This window comes from Sinocyclocheilus rhinocerous, unplaced genomic scaffold (assembly GCF_001515625.1).
Source record: "Sinocyclocheilus rhinocerous isolate Xijiao unplaced genomic scaffold, SAMN03320098_v1.1 scaffold1709, whole genome shotgun sequence".
NCBI lineage: Eukaryota > Metazoa > Chordata > Actinopteri > Cypriniformes > Cyprinidae > Sinocyclocheilus > Sinocyclocheilus rhinocerous.
In genome coordinates, this window is record NW_015649593.1 from 164,046 (window position 1) to 180,882 (window position 16,837).

The following is a 16,837-nucleotide window of genomic DNA, read 5'->3' on the forward strand; positions in this document are numbered from 1 at the left end:
ACAGTGGTTAAACAAAATATTTTCTAGTGGTTAAATGTTTAATTTTCCGTAATCATAAACTACATTTTGTAAAATTAAACTCACACTGCATATGAATCGCGTGTTTTTTTTTTATTAAACAGACAACATTTCAAAAAATCAGTCAAAACACTGCACTTGATTCTAATTGGTCTACATTTAAAGTAGTTGTGAAAGGAAAGTGGGAAAATGCACATTTTATCAAAATAAACCACTTATTACAAAAATAAGTGCGCCTTATTCAGATTTATTTGGCGCTAATGGCCTACAGACTGTATTATCCCTTGAATATGCATATTTTTGCAGTTCATAATTTTAATTTGAAGCTTTTCTAACTGACCTATAAAACCACTGTTAATGGACATTGCATACATACATAGATAGATTTTTTTGTATAATACATTTATTGGAAAAAAAACGTAATGTTTCAATGAATATATAGGTTTCCATTGCAGTTAAACTAATGGCTGGGTTGAGTGAGCTTTTAAACACGGCCTTCCCCCACTCTGTCACTGTACTGTCAGCCGTGGCATGTGATGCATTCACTCGGTGACACAGAGGACAGCGCGTGCCTGTTAAAGGGGAGGATTCCTCGGACGTCGTGCGCACGTACGGGAAACATGACGTCACGCGCCACGCTCCGCTACAGTTCTCCAGCAGTCGGAGGGGTTTGAAGAGGGAAATAGAAACCTAGAAGAGAAATTTTTAGGCAGCTCCGACCAAATAGAAATGCTCGTCACCATGGCCGAAGAAAATATCTTCCTGTTCGTGCCGAATTTGATCGGTGAGTGTCAATCGAGCGCGTTAACTAACGCAGATCGTCGAGTAATGCGCACATTTAACCGCGGCTTTCTGTCAAATAGTGGTCATTTAATTTAAAATGCGTATTTAAAGGTCACAAAAAGTTTTTATGTAAAGATTCTAGTGTACAATTTTCATGATGATTGTATTTGACAGCGGCTTTATTATTTTTTTTTTTACTTCCTGCAGATGTTGACATGATGCTTTAGGCTGTCACTGTAACGTTAATACAAGAGTGAAGCTCATTCGTAACAGCGCGTTCATCCACTAATGCCATCAGTGTAGTATATAAAAAGGATTAAAGTCTGTATAAATTAAAATTCACCCCATTTATTGTCTAAATCTATATGATGGATCTTATTATGAACAGTTTATTCCTCTACGGTGGCCGAGAGAGCTCAACGCGCTGCAAATAGAAAAAACACCTGCAAATTAAGAAAACAACTTCATCAATTTGACAACACACGCGCTGCAAATACTCACAACACACCCAAACGAAGAAACGCGCTGCAAATACAATTCTTTATTTAGTTGTGCTGTGAGCATTTGCAGTGCGTTTCTTTATTTTGTTTGCGTTGTGAGAATTTGCAGCGCGTGTGTTGTCAAATTGATGAAGATGTTTTCTTGATTTGCAGGTGCTTTTTCTATCTGCATGTGTTTTCTGAAGTTGCAGCGCGTTGTGCTCTCTCGGCCACCGTATATTCCTGCATATGTTATTGTTAACATTTTTTGACCTAGTAATGTTTCTTGAAATAGTCATAACAGGAAACTTTTGAGTGCAACACCCACATCTCAAAATTGAAACAAAAAATCGAATTAACAATTAGTTCACGTATTTTATTAATTCATTTCCACCACGAATTAAGAATTTGTTACCACAACTTATTCATTTGTTCCCTCTTTTTAGTAAATCATGGCCACGTTGCATCAATTTGTTCCCTCATTTATTTATTTTATTAGTACCCTTGTTTTAGTTAAATTGAGGCCACACATTAAGAATTTGTTTCCATGACTTATTAATTAGTTCCCACAACTTCGTAATTCATTCCCTCATTTTAGTAAATCGGGGGCCACATTGTACTAAATAATTCCCTACTTTTTATGAAATCAAAACTTTGTATTACCAATTAGTACAATGTGGCCACGATTTACAAAAACGAGGGAACGAATTTAAAAAATGAGGGAACTAATTCCTAATTCGTGGCCACGATAAATATATTTTTGTTCGCATGTTATGTGCAACTCTCTGTACATGTACACTCATATTCCCTTTGAATCTCTTCCACGCTTTCAATAGGATATGCCCGTATTGTACTGGCTCTGGTATCCTTCTACCTGATGCCCTGCTGCCCGGGTCCGGCAGTGTTTTGTTACCTACTGAGTGCCCTGTTGGACGCCTTCGATGGACACGCAGCTCGCGCTCTTAATCAAGGTAGTGATCTTCAGCTTTGTGTTGTACATTATTCCTCTTTCTTTGCTTTTCTCTCTCTCTATGCTCATCCCTGCCTCTTCCTTAGGTACAAAGTTTGGTGCCATGCTGGACATGTTGACAGACCGTTGTGCCACCATGTGTTTGTTGGTGAACCTGGCACTGCTGTACCCGTCCTACACTTTCTTGTTTCAGCTCAGCATGTGTCTGGACATGGCCAGCCACTGGCTGCACCTGCACAGGTGTGTCCAAACATCAGTTATCCAATAGAATGCTAAGGAATGAGTCCTAAAACCCATCATCCCCAAGTCAATGTGGTTTCAGTGTGAATGAGTTTTTGGTTAAATGCTTGAAATAAGGGCTGCATTAAAGGGGTCATATGATGCGATTTAAATTTTTCCTTTCTCTTTGGAGTGTTACAAGCTCTTGGTGCATAAAAAAGATCTGTAAAGTTGCAAAGACTAAAGTCTCAAATCCAAAGAGATATTCTTTATAAAAGTTAAGAGTCAGCCACACCTACCTAAAACGGCTCATTCTAACACGCCCCCACATGTCTACGTCACAATGTGGGAAGATTTGCATAACGCCGCCCAAATGTTCACGCAAAGAAAGAAGGCGTAACTTTTATTCTCGCTGTACTATTGTTGTTGCTGCCGCCGCCATGTCGTGAAGGCGCTGTGTTTCCTGGTGAAAGCAAAACTACTTTGTTTGGTCTTCCAAAAGAGGACAATATTCAAGTAGCTCTTGTTTTTTACGCGCCGCGATGCAACGCAACGCGTAAAAAGACAGTATAAGTCATTATAATCCGTAATTATGTCCCCACTGGATGCAACAAAAATGCCTCGTTTATAATGGGTTTTACTGGGTTTGTCTCGTCCTGCCGGGAGACAGCATAGTATGGTAAGGGGCATAACATTTCCGTCACACGCTTGAGGTATTCGGCCAATCACAACGCACTGGATAGCTGGCCAATTAGAGCACACTTCGCTTTTCAGACCGATGAGCTTTGTAAAAATCTACGCGTTTCAGAAAGAGGCGGGGCATAGAGGAGAAACAATAATGTACAGTATGTGGAAAATAATGTGTTTTTTTAACCTTAAACCACATAAACACATTTCATTACACCAAATACACAAAATAATGTCATCATATAACCCCTTTAATATATAGTTGAAAAGAACAGCATTGAAATAAACAATAATGTATAGTATGTGGAAAATAATGTGTTTTTTGAATTTTAACGGCATAAACACATTTCATTACACCAAATACACAAAATAATGTTCTTTTTAGCAACATCATATGACCCCTTTAAAAAGTATGTTCTATATAGTATGAATGTAATCTGGATGTACTACATTTATCATGCTGTCATTGTCATATGACCTACTAGCTTCATTTGCGTCAATTCATTGCCATTCACAAGTGGGATAGTAAAGTTTCCGTCACAGGTCATCTGGGGACTTTTTGCCTACTTTTTTATGAATACTGTGAATTCTGACATATTATTCTGTTCCCTTCCTTTTTTAGCCTACTATATAGCATGGAAATATGCAATTTCAGAAGCAGCAAAGGTCTGTGGTTAACACAAGCTCAAGATATTTTTACGTTTTATTCTATGACATAAAATACATCAGTTACATTTTTTAAAGCATTTACGTGTCTTGAAAAAGGTAACAAGTGCTAACAAGTGGCTAAATGGGACTAGAGAGGTTGTCGGTGATCATGATGAACAAAACATGTAAGGATCATAAACTTTTGTTGGTTTTCTGCAATAATCCAAAAGACAGTGGTGGAGCGAACCAGAGCTTCCAGGTTGGCCTATAAAAATATGTCATCCCTGCAGCACTCTATAAGAGACATCTGATGTATGCATGCATAAAGTCATAGTTGATTTAAGACCATACTTGGGGGCATTTGGGTCTCTAGAAATCTCTCTTAATGTTTACAGATTATCACACCCCAAATTGATAAGCATCATCCATCAGAGGCAGATCCTGGCATAGGCTACATAGTCATTTTGCCTAGACTGGCACAGTTCTCTTGTGCAACATGGGACACTACTGCCACCCCTGCACATAGCTCTCAGACGCACGCTCCACTTGTCTAATTGCTCATTTGTAGTCTGCTTTTCATTCCAGTGAAATTGCAAAGTTAAATGCTCCCGCATTTCTAATATACATCTACTAAATATCGACAAACAATTGCAGTTTTATTGCTCCTTTATTGCAGTCATCTGCAAGCTTGTATTCAGATCTGTCTCCATCCAATTAACAGTCAGGTGATAGAACCAAGTCCCTGTCCTTTATTTTGTTATTTTTCGATAATAAATTTCACAGTACGGAAGAAATGATTTGTTGCTATTTCCGTTTCATCACGGCTTTAAAAAACACTTTTTATTTATTTTAACCCACAATCTCTCAGCTAGCAAGATTTTCCTTGTAACACTTTATTAAAATCAGTAACTAACACTATTATCTAACACATGTCAGAATATAAGTTTGTTCATAAAAAAAATCATAAATGTTAATAAATTCTATCTTCTCCACGGACTCCCTGGAGTACGTTCATGGATCTCCACAGGCCCCTAGAATCCAATTTTATTGTATTTAATTTAAGTATCTGTGTTCCCTGCATGTTCTACATAAATCATTGTTAATAATATGAGTTGTTCCTTTTTTTCCCCATTTCTTTCAGTTCCATGATGAAGGGAGCCACCAGTCACAAGACCATTGACCTCTCTGGCAACCCCATCTTACGGCTGTACTACACATCCAGGGTAACACACTCACTCATGCACATTCCTTCACACAGTCAGGAACTCCCATCAAAAGCTTACTGAGTTGTTCTTAAAGCATGCATATCTAGTGAAAAAGTTTTACATGTACTGGCTGTTCTGACATCGGTGTTTTTCCACAGCCGGTGCTGTTTTTCATGTGTATGGGGAACGAGCTGTTCTTCTGTCTGCTGTATGTAATGTACTACATCGAGGAACCCCAGGGTGAGTATCAGCATGCTGTTTTCTCACTGTCTTTATAATGGACCTACTGTGACTGTGATTTTATATTTATAACACTATATTTTGTGTTATGTTACCTTGGCAACTGCTGCATGATTTTGGATGCTTTTGGAGCAAATAGGAACATTATATATATATATATATATATATATATATATATATATATGTGTGTGTATCTCTTTCCATTTGCCAGATTTATTCATTGAAGTAGTACTGAATTCATAAGGATGCACTATAGCAATGCTATAATACAAATGATATTTTATTTAAATATTGGTTGCATTTTTTTCTACCCAGTGTGGCTACAATGGCTGCTGGGAGTTTGCAGCGTGGTCTGTGTGCTGAAGTCTGGCATTAGTCTCCTCCACCTCATCACCGCCTCCCGTAACATGGCTGCTATCGATGTGGCTGACCGTGAGAGAGAGCGGAGCAAAGCACAATGAGACATGAGAGTATGCAGAAACCAAGAAAAATGAGACAAAGGCTGTGCAAAAGAGATGAGCAGAAAATAAATAAATGAGGATGAGATAATGGAAATCAATTATGGGACCACACAAAGCCTCAGTGAGCATTTATATTTATTTGAATATAGATTATCAATGCTATAATGCCAGGGCAAATTCCTTACGAGTTTTACCCATATTCCTGTAGTTGTGCTTTTCATTGCTGTTGATCATGGAACTAGTAGTTGCACTATGAGTGTACCATGTTTATGTCATCTTTGGGGTGTCATCAACATAATTTTTATGTTTGAGGGTTAATTTATTCGTTAATGGAATACTCATGTATAATTTAAATGGAATTTAGAATAGCTCTGCTATTTAAAACCAACATTTCCACACATGCACACACACACACACACACACACACAGACAGGCACATTCCACGCTTCAGCTGAAAGCCACTTGAGTATTACTGTATTTGGCCATGGTTTTATCATTAGTTGTGGTATTTAATTATTTTGAGCTGTCTGTATGAGCCTGTCTATAACTGTTTTATTACACTCACTGTTGTTTTTGTTGCAGGTATATCAAAGAATGTTTATCTGTTTGAATATTAGTTTGAAGAGTGTGAAGCCATTATTATATTAAGCAAGTGGCTCTGGCATCATTTTCGTCCATAGCCTCCTGAATGTATTATTGGGTTGTGGTAGAGTGGTAGACATACTGTTTGCTGTCTAAAGTTTTACAGCTGTTGTTATAAATGATCTGAAATATATGAGAGTTATATGATTGTGGAGAAAAGTCATTTTGTACTGTAACTGATGATTTGACAATAAAGATATCCTGACAACAAGATGCAGCTGTTTATTTATCAAATTTTAACAGCCCTGCAGCTGTTACTGATGATATATTACCATCAGCCCAGCAAACAAACATTATATATATATATATATATATATATATATGTGTGTGTATCTCTTTCCATTTGCCAGATTTATTCATTGAAGTAGTACTGAATTCATAAGGATGCACTATAGCAATGCTATAATACAAATGATATTTTATTTAAATATTGGTTGCATTTTTTTCTACCCAGTGTGGCTACAATGGCTGCTGGGAGTTTGCAGCGTGGTCTGTGTGCTGAAGTCTGGCATTAGTCTCCTCCACCTCATCACCGCCTCCCGTAACATGGCTGCTATCGATGTGGCTGACCGTGAGAGAGAGCGGAGCAAAGCACAATGAGACATGAGAGTATGCAGAAACCAAGAAAAATGAGACAAAGGCTGTGCAAAAGAGATGAGCAGAAAATAAATAAATGAGGATGAGATAATGGAAATCAATTATGGGACCACACAAAGCCTCAGTGAGCATTTATATTTATTTGAATATAGATTATCAATGCTATAATGCCAGGGCAAATTCCTTACGAGTTTTACCCATATTCCTGTAGTTGTGCTTTTCATTGCTGTTGATCATGGAACTAGTAGTTGCACTATGAGTGTACCATGTTTATGTCATCTTTGGGGTGTCATCAACATAATTTTTATGTTTGAGGGTTAATTTATTCGTTAATGGAATACTCATGTATAATTTAAATGGAATTTAGAATAGCTCTGCTATTTAAAACCAACATTTCCACACATGCACACACACACACACACACACACACAGACAGGCACATTCCACGCTTCAGCTGAAAGCCACTTGAGTATTACTGTATTTGGCCATGGTTTTATCATTAGTTGTGGTATTTAATTATTTTGAGCTGTCTGTATGAGCCTGTCTATAACTGTTTTATTACACTCACTGTTGTTTTTGTTGCAGGTATATCAAAGAATGTTTATCTGTTTGAATATTAGTTTGAAGAGTGTGAAGCCATTATTATATTAAGCAAGTGGCTCTGGCATCATTTTCGTCCATAGCCTCCTGAATGTATTATTGGGTTGTGGTAGAGTGGTAGACATACTGTTTGCTGTCTAAAGTTTTACAGCTGTTGTTATAAATGATCTGAAATATATGAGAGTTATATGATTGTGGAGAAAAGTCATTTTGTACTGTAACTGATGATTTGACAATAAAGATATCCTGACAACAAGATGCAGCTGTTTATTTATCAAATTTTAACAGCCCTGCAGCTGTTACTGATGATATATTACCATCAGCCCAGCAAACACAAAACGTTCTCCTTGTTAGGTTCTCCCTTTGGGAAGCAATTTATATATACATATATTTATTTATTTTTTCTTTCAAGAACATTTATTTTAATGCTCATATTGTGTGAGATAATGTTTTGGTTCATTTGAATGCCTAATTAAACAATTAACGAAAAGACGGTCTTATGCTGCTGGTGTAATGTAGCGAATTTAAGTGAACGTTAAAGCAACGTTCTCTGAACCATCACGCACAACCTAAAACAAACGTTCTATTTCCTTTAAAAATGCATGAGTGTTCTGTTCTGCTCTGGGAACGGTTTGCGAGGATCAGAAAGGAACGCACTGTCTGGGAGCTCATAAAATTGTTAGTTGGGCGTGAGTCTGATATATGTGTTTAATCCCATTGGGCGCGTACAATTATTATCGGCAGTGATCTGGAGCCGCTTATTATTTACCGCAGCTGCGTCTGCGTGCGTCTTTACCTTTAAGGACCTGCGACATTTTCCCCCCATACGAACATCCAGTTGTCTACCGCCGAAAATCTCTGTGCTGTAGAGCTGGATTTTAGAGAAGAACGCGCGGATGGTTTCTTTTAACTGATCTCGACGTTTATGCTGTAATTTGCGTCGGCCGAACTCGAGCGCCGGAGGGGCGCGAGAGGACGACACCGCGCTCGAGAACATCGCGTGGAGGAGGGGACGAAGACACAGAGGGGGTGTTCACTCAAAATATACTATCCCTTTAAAACAAGGGGGACACGGCGGTGGGGGAGAGATAGCGGGGCAGAGAAGACGGGATAAAAAAAGAAAAGGAAGAAAGAGCGAGGGTGGGAGGGTGAGAGTATTGCCGGAAAAAAAGGAAAAAATGTCATCCTCCGTGGGGGAGCCGTGGACGACGACCGGTGAAGCGCTCGCCAGACACGAATGAGATTTAACGCAACGCCGAGGCTCGCGCAGATGCCGCTCGGGGCCTGGATGAAGAATCTTACAATAAAATTGATGGCATTTTTATTTTTAACCACGCTGTGCGACCGCTGAGAGCAAATTAAACATTAAACTGCCATTTTAATTAGGTTATTTTTGCATGAATTATCACACAGCGGTCTAATTAATAAGAAAACATTACATGCAGAAATTCATTTTAGATTATATTTTTAAGCATGATAGGCCACTGTTATGTGACAATGCGGCGTTAATAACATACTGTGAATGACAACTCTCATTTCTTATTTTTTACTCTTTAGAAATAAGGTAAATATATATTTATCAGTGTCAGTGTAATATGCATTCTTTCACTCTTTAAATTTCACTAACATGTCATTTTATATTTGTTCGATTTACAGTTTAATAAATACATTTGATAGAATAGTGGAAGGAGACGTTCTTTCGCATAATTTATTTCAAACGGCGTCTCTACTGTTCTACACTTCATGATGGATGCAGCTTGGAGCAATTTCCTCTTTCAGGTAAGAAAATGCTTATGCGTACTAATGCCGATAGCTCTTTTGTTATTTGATTTAAATTCATGTCATAATCGCTAGCATTTGTCCATAATGGCACCGGTGTACTTTCATTCATAAGTTAAGGCAAAAGAATGTTTAAAATCTGTGATTTTGCCCCTTTCACGACAGACTCCGCCTTCACAGTCCCAAACTGACGCGACCCTCCAATCAGATCTTCTACCGGAGCTCACGGATGCCGCTCAGGACCCGCCCCCTGAGCACATACCCCCGCCCCCATCCACGGTGGACACAGCGGCGCTGAGCGAGGAGCCCCTACCGGGTGAGGGAGGGGCAAAACAGGAGGGTGGGAAGGGAGTTCACTGGGGACTGGAGAGAGAACCGAGGTTAGGCTGTTTGTAGTTGTGGCATTGGTGGCTGGAGAGCGATGTAAATGAGTGAAGATGTTAATGAGCCAGTTATTTGCATAAAGTTGGAATATTATTTAGGAAGCCTGCATGTTTTCTCTCTTCTATTGTTGCCCTCAAATCTAGTTGAATCAAGATCATATTTACAAGATGAGCTCATGAACGATCACAGTGTTGAAATATTGTCAGTTCAGGGTTCCAGAAGTGAAAATGTGATTCATTTTCTCTATCCACCTTTTTCTTTAATGCGGAAGTAAACCTATGGGTGAGATTTCCGGTTCATTAGCCGCTATAGGTAAATAACGAGGAGAATAACAACGTGGAGTAAACGGTAAAACTGCCCTGCAGCTGTTACTGATGATATATTACCATCAGCCCAGCAAACACAAAACGTTCTCCTTGTTAGGTTCTCCCTTTGGGAAGCAATTTATATATACATATATATATTTATTTTTATTTATTTTTTCTTTCAAGAACATTTATTTTAATGCTCATATTGTGTGAGATAATGTTTTGGTTCATTTGAATGCCTAATTAAACAATTAACGAAAAGACGGTCTTATGCTGCTGGTGTAATGTAGCGAATTTAAGTGAACGTTAAAGCAACGTTCTCTGAACCATCACGCACAACCTAAAACAAACGTTCTATTTCCTTTAAAAATGCATGAGTGTTCTGTTCTGCTCTGGGAACGGTTTGCGAGGATCAGAAAGGAACGCACTGTCTGGGAGCTCATAAAATTGTTAGTTGGGCGTGAGTCTGATATATGTGTTTAATCCCATTGGGCGCGTACAATTATTATCGGCAGTGATCTGGAGCCGCTTATTATTTACCGCAGCTGCGTCTGCGTGCGTCTTTACCTTTAAGGACCTGCGACATTTTCCCCCCATACGAACATCCAGTTGTCTACCGCCGAAAATCTCTGTGCTGTAGAGCTGGATTTTAGAGAAGAACGCGCGGATGGTTTCTTTTAACTGATCTCGACGTTTATGCTGTAATTTGCGTCGGCCGAACTCGAGCGCCGGAGGGGCGCGAGAGGACACCGCGCTCGAGAACATCGCGTTCTCTCTTCTATTGTTGCCCTCAAATCTAGTTGAATCAAGATCATATTTACAAGATGAGCTCATGAACGATCACAGTGTTGAAATATTGTCAGTTCAGGGTTCCAGAAGTGAAAATGTGATTCATTTTCTCTATCCACCTTTTTCTTTAATGCGGAAGTAAACCTATGGGTGAGATTTCCGGTTCATTAGCCGCTATAGGTAAATAACGAGGAGAATAACAACGTGGAGTAAACGGTAAAACTGTTTGCACTACAAACCAGTGTGTTCATAATTAAGATAACATTAAAATAATATGATAAGACACACCAACTTTCAATATCAAGCAGCAAAACGAACTGTTTTGTTCAGCTAAAAATAGCTGGACGGAGTGGACGCAGATGAGACCGGAAGCCAGTCTGCGTGCGTCTTTACCTTTAAGGACCTGCGACATTTTCCCCCCATACGAACATCCAGTTGTCTACCGCCGAAAATCTCTGTGCTGTAGAGCTGGATTTTAGAGAAGAACGCGCGGATGGTTTCTTTTAACTGATCTCGACGTTTATGCTGTAATTTGCGTCGGCCGAACTCGAGCGCCGGAGGGGCGCGAGAGGACGACACCGCGCTCGAGAACATCGCGTGGAGGAGGGGACGAAGACACAGAGGGGGTGTTCACTCAAAATATACTATCCCTTTAAATCAAGGGGGACACGGCGGTGGGGGAGAGATAGCGGGGCAGAGAAGACGGGATAAAAAAAGAAAAGGAAGAAAGAGCGAGGGTGGGAGGGTGAGAGTATTGCACGGTAAAACTGTTTGCACTACAAACCAGTGTGTTCATAATTAAGATAACATTAAAATAATATGATAAGACACACCAACTTTCAATATCAAGCAGCAAAACGAACTGTTTTGTTCAGCTAAAAATAGCTGGACGGAGTGGACGCAGATGAGACCGGAAGCCAGATCCATAGAATTTACAAATGGCCGCACCCATTTTTACGACAAGAAAAAGGTGGATAAACTAATGTATTTTAGTGATCCTGCCTAATTGTCAGAAAACAACACTACCCACAATAACTGAAGAGAGATTCACCATTCAGAGAAGTTGCTGTTACCATGGAAACAGAAAGTGGGTTAATGAACCAGTGTTGTTATAGTTAACTAAAACTATTAAAAACTGATCATTAAAACAAAGCTGAAATAAAAGAAATTATAAAAATTTGATGGAAATCTTAAAATTAAAAACCTGGGATAAAATAAATATATATATATATATATATATATATATATATAAATTAAAAATATATATAAATATTATAAAACTGCATTCTCACTCTACTAAATATTTATATATATATATATATATATTATAATATATAATGCGCTGGTGGTTGTGTGTATAATCCATCTGCTCGCTTTCTTTGCTGGTTTCTTTTAACTGATCTCGACGTTTATGCTGTAATTTGCGTCGGCCGAACTCGAGCGCCGGAGGGGCGCGAGAGGACGACACCGCGCTCGAGAACATCGCGTGGAGGAGGGGACGAAGACACAGAGGGGGTGTTCACTCAAAATATACTATCCCTTTAAAACAAGGGGGACACGGCGGTGGGGGAGAGATAGCGGGGCAGAGAAGACGGGATAAAAAAAGAAAAGGAAGAAAGAGCGAGGGTGGGAGGGTGAGAGTATTGCCGGAAAAAAAGGAAAAAATGTCATCCTCCGTGGGGGAGCCGTGGACGACGACCGGTGAAGCGCTCGCCAGACACGAATGAGATTTAACGCAACGCCGAGGCTCGCGCAGATGCCACTCGGGGCCTGGATGAAGAATCTTACAATAAAATTGATGGCATTTTTATTTTTAACCACGCTGTGCGACCGCTGAGAGCAAATGAAACATTAAACTGCCATTTTAATTAGGTTATTTTTGCATGAATTATCACACAGCGGTCTAATTAATAAGAAAACATTACATGCAGAAATTCATTTTAGATTATATTTTTAAGCATGATAGGCCACTGTTATGTGACAATGCGGCGGTAATAACATACTGTGACTGACAACTCTCATTTCTTATTTTTTACTCTTTAGAAATAAGGTAAATATATATTTATCAGTGTCAGTGTAATATGCATTCTTTCACTCTTTAAATTTCACTAACATGTCATTTTATATTTGTTCGATTTACAGTTTAATAAATACATTTGATAGAATAGTGGAAGGAGACGTTCTTTCGCATAATTTATTTCAAACGGCGTCTCTACTGTTCTACACTTCATGATGGATGCAGCTTGGAGTTTATTTATTTATAAATATATATTATAATATTTATAAATGTAAATATTTATATCAATTTAAAATGAGGTGCTGCTTGGGATGAGTAGTTCATTGAGTATTTCATCACAGACATACACAGTCTAATACCATCCTCTTTTTTTCTCCAACTTTTCAAAACCTTTGTACTTAAAATCAAAGACTTTTATGATGTGATTCATGTTGGAACTGCTTAGAGGTCTAACTAAAGAATCTTTTTCAAATCCCTGGGGTAAAAATACTTCCGGAACCAATGCATATTGGCCCTTTTTATGCATTTCATGTAGTCCTGATGAAAAATAGCAATAAAACATGCTAGAAAGTTCTCTAATGGTAAGAGAATGAAAAAAAAAAAACACGGATAAAGCATCAATTTCATAGCTAATGTGCATTTTTTGCACATTATTGTGATGCAATAGTGCTAAAAAAGTTTCCTGTTTTTGCCAGTAAGTGGAAAAAAGAGAAAGAAACATGACATTTCCCATGTGATTTCACATCTCATCGTAATTACTGCTTTCAAGTATTTAAGTAGAAACTTTCTAGAATTATTTTAATACAGCATAGTGTGTTTCTCAAGTCTAGGTGTTTGTTTGCGACAAATAGCGTACACCTGTATATGAACACTTACAGTGTCCTCTAACCATCTCTCTCTCTTTTTCTCTTTCCCAGTGAAGCCAGTCACTCGACCGGTCCGACCTGCACACATCTGCTCCATATGTAATAAGCAGTTTAAGAACAGTTACAACCTGCGGCGTCACCAGTCTGTCCACACTGGAGTGAAGATGAAGGACAGAGCCGCTAGAGAGAAAATAGACGGAGGAAAGGCTGGAGCAGGAGTGGAGAGGCAGACCATCCCCCTTTCTCTCCTTCAGCTGTCTATACCTGCCTCCATACCCACAGCAGTCGACCCCATGGCCCAGCCTTCCCCAATCAGCAATCAGCAGGTAGAGATGGTGGCTGTCTCTATCGCCCCAGCAACGATCGCCATGACAATGAACCAGCCCCTCCCTACTGCAGTGGTGGTTACTGGGACAATGGTTCAGGTTGGTTTGTGTCTTTGGTTAACACTTTGCATACCTTTGCTGCACTTCCCTTGTTCTTGCTTTGACTTTTCTACTAATGCCTTTTATCTCATATTTACTCTCTTTGTCATTTTTAACTCACTTTGAGGCACTTTTCATAAATAGGGTTCAAAATAGGGCTTTAAATTAATCAAACAAAAGATTTGTGTGTGTGGATATATATATATATATACACAGTGGTGTGAAAAAGTGTTGGCCCCCTTCCTGATTTCTTATTTTTTTGCATGTTTGTCACACTTTAATGTTTCAGATCATCAAACAAATTTAAATATTAGTCAAAGATAACACAAGTAAACACAACATGCATGCATTAAATGAAGGTTTTTATTATTAAGGGAAAACAAAATCCAAAACTACATAGCCCTGTGTGAAAAAGTGTTTGCCCCCCTGTTAAAACTGGTTTATCACACCTGAGTTCAATTTCTCGAGCCACACCCAGGCCTGATTACTGCCACACCTGTTCGCAATCAAGAAATCTCTTTGAAACATTAAAGTGTGACAAACATGCAAAAAAATAAGAAATCAGGAAGGGGGCCAACACTTTTTCACACCACTGTATATACAAACACACACACAAATGTCCATTTGAAAGGAGGTGCCCATTAAAAAAGGTTGATTGTCAACCGCATTTTTTTTTTTGCAAATTGTTTTAATTTGAGACTAATCTAATTAGAGTTTAAAACCTTGATCTATTTTGTTTTTATTTTTTAGCAATGAACAGTTAATAAACAATTAAATGTAATATTTAAAATATATGTTTCTGTAAATCCAGAAACATATTTTTATTTTATTTTTTATATATTTCTTTTTAAATTATTATAAAATAATCAAATAATAATAATAAAAACACTGCCAGATTGGTTAAAAGGGTTGCAGATTTAAATAATGCTAGCTAGCTGGTTTGGAACAAATGATTTGTGATTATTGATATTTCCTAAAAATATTGTGTGGTAATTTTTTCATACAGTAGCTAAAGGCTGCAATACACAATATGACTTTTGCCCAGATTTTTTCCCCGATTTACAGTCTGAAGCAGTCAGCACTAGTTGGCATAATTCAGAACCGGTCTGCAGAATTTGGGCAGTAGGAGTTTTCACAGAAAGTCGTGTATGATATGATGGGCACAAACTCCAATTTTTAATCTTCAGACTTTGATTCCATCCAGTTGGAGAATATCAAACATGTTTGATATTTTGAGCCATTTTTAGAACACATTGTTTCAATTTGTAATGTAATCTCCTAGCAACGAGGTGCATGTTTCTCTGAGTTTGTGTTTGTAATGACTTGAATATCTGGCAGGGTGAGATCCTTAGCTATTGCCTATTGTTTTAAAATCTGTTCAGATCTTAAAAACTATACCAGTGTGTATGCCAGCCTTTACAGTTAAACGATATGTGACATGTGAGATTCTCAGTGATTTTAAAATAGTAATGGGACACCAGATTGTACGCTATTTATGGAAAGTGTCATTTACCATAATTTCCTGATTATTTCTATGAGACATGCCTGCTGTCCCATAATGAACTCAAATAGTTAGATTCGGTTTCAAACCGTCCAATTCCCAAGACTCTGCAAAAATCAGGCTAACAGTTGTGTAACATGGTCTCATACCTGCTCTCGCCTCATTTGTTGAACACTTACAGTCAGTTGGTTAGTAGGTCAGCAAACAATGAACATGTTTTACCCAGAAGACACAGAAAGAGTTGCTGTGTTTGTGGCTCTAACCACGAAAAAACTGTTCAAGGTCATAAAATCTGAAATTCTGTTGTATTGTTTTTCAGGCTGCACCAAATACCAACATCAATGATAACCTAAGTAATCCCACCCAGATCCAAATATCTATCCCAATAGCAAACCCATTACCCATCAATCCAACTCCCAATCCTAATCCCAACCCCAACCCTAACCCCAATCCAGTCAGGAAGAACCATGCTTGTGAGGCATGCGGGAAGGCATTCAGGGACGTGTACCATCTTAACCGGCATCGGTTGTCCCATTCGGACGAGAAGCCATACTCCTGTCCAATCTGCCAGCAGCGGTTTAAGAGAAAGGATCGGATGAGTTATCATGTGCGGTCACACCAGGGAGGAGTGGAGAAACCATATGTGTGTCCGCACTGCGCCAAGGGCTTCTCACGGTAAGAAATAGACTTTTGCACACCTGTACACCAAAAAAAAACAAAAACTAGTTGCATAAACACACTTTATCCATGAGTGTGCTGAGATTATGAGGACATGAATTTTTAATGATTTCTATAAACACATGCACGCTTGGTATAAACCAGAACAAACCGTTTATCAGGCCAATTCACAGCAGGTTTCAACAGTGAGCATTATACTGTAGTTCTGACAGTGATGGAGGACTGAATGTTGTCATTTTACTGAAAGCTATTGAGAGAGATGCCCTAATTACTAATTTGAGACTGAAAATGGGTTAGATGAGGAATAAGTGACCTTCTGTCTGTATTTATCTATCTATGTCATATATTTAGACACATCTACATCCATATGCAGTCCAGTCAAGCTAGTAGTAAAAAAATATTTTTGGGCTCATGAGGCCCTGAGGTAATAATAAATAAATTTAGCTGCATATTTTGATATGCATTGAATTGATCAAAAGTGACAGTAAAGATATTTACAACATTACAATATATATATATATATATATATATATATATATAT

The 16,837-nt window shown here is 38.4% G+C and overlaps 2 protein-coding genes and 1 long non-coding RNA gene across 4 annotated transcripts in view; all 3 read left to right on the plus strand.

The window, feature by feature from the left end:
* The first annotated feature begins 602 nt into the window (after positions 1 to 602).
* On the plus strand, positions 603 to 6,563 carry LOC107710884 (CDP-diacylglycerol--inositol 3-phosphatidyltransferase-like). 2 transcript variants are annotated; one of them, XR_001636645.1, is made up of 7 exons: positions 603 to 802; positions 2,117 to 2,251; positions 2,337 to 2,490; positions 4,946 to 5,027; positions 5,168 to 5,249; positions 5,565 to 5,831; positions 6,293 to 6,563. XR_001636645.1 is itself a non-coding variant. In XM_016515745.1 (6 exons), the coding sequence occupies exons 1-6, from the start codon at positions 748 to 750 to the stop codon at positions 5,708 to 5,710; spliced, it is 654 nt and encodes a 217-aa protein (XP_016371231.1). In that variant the 5' UTR covers positions 603 to 747; the 3' UTR covers positions 5,711 to 6,563. The 2 variants fall into 2 exon arrangements, 1 of the variants encoding a protein (XP_016371231.1); XM_016515745.1 differs by having other exon boundaries at positions 5,565 to 6,563.
* Positions 6,564 to 6,797: 234 nt separating this feature from the next.
* Positions 6,798 to 7,805, plus strand: LOC107710885 (uncharacterized). The gene is made up of 2 exons (XR_001636646.1): positions 6,798 to 7,073; positions 7,535 to 7,805. It is a non-coding gene; the product is annotated as an uncharacterized LOC107710885 (long non-coding RNA).
* A 371-nt stretch (positions 7,806 to 8,176) lies between these two features.
* maza (MYC-associated zinc finger protein a (purine-binding transcription factor)) overlaps positions 8,177 to 16,837 on the plus strand; it is a 19,474-nt gene continuing 10,813 nt past the window's right edge. The window contains exons 1-5 of the mRNA XM_016515746.1: positions 8,177 to 9,113; positions 9,206 to 9,328; positions 9,494 to 9,644; positions 13,744 to 14,117; positions 15,938 to 16,293. Coding sequence (XP_016371232.1) covers positions 9,293 to 9,328; positions 9,494 to 9,644; positions 13,744 to 14,117; positions 15,938 to 16,293 — 917 coding nt within the window. The 5' untranslated portion in view covers positions 8,177 to 9,113; positions 9,206 to 9,292. The remainder of the gene's footprint in view (positions 9,114 to 9,205; positions 9,329 to 9,493; positions 9,645 to 13,743; positions 14,118 to 15,937; positions 16,294 to 16,837) is intronic.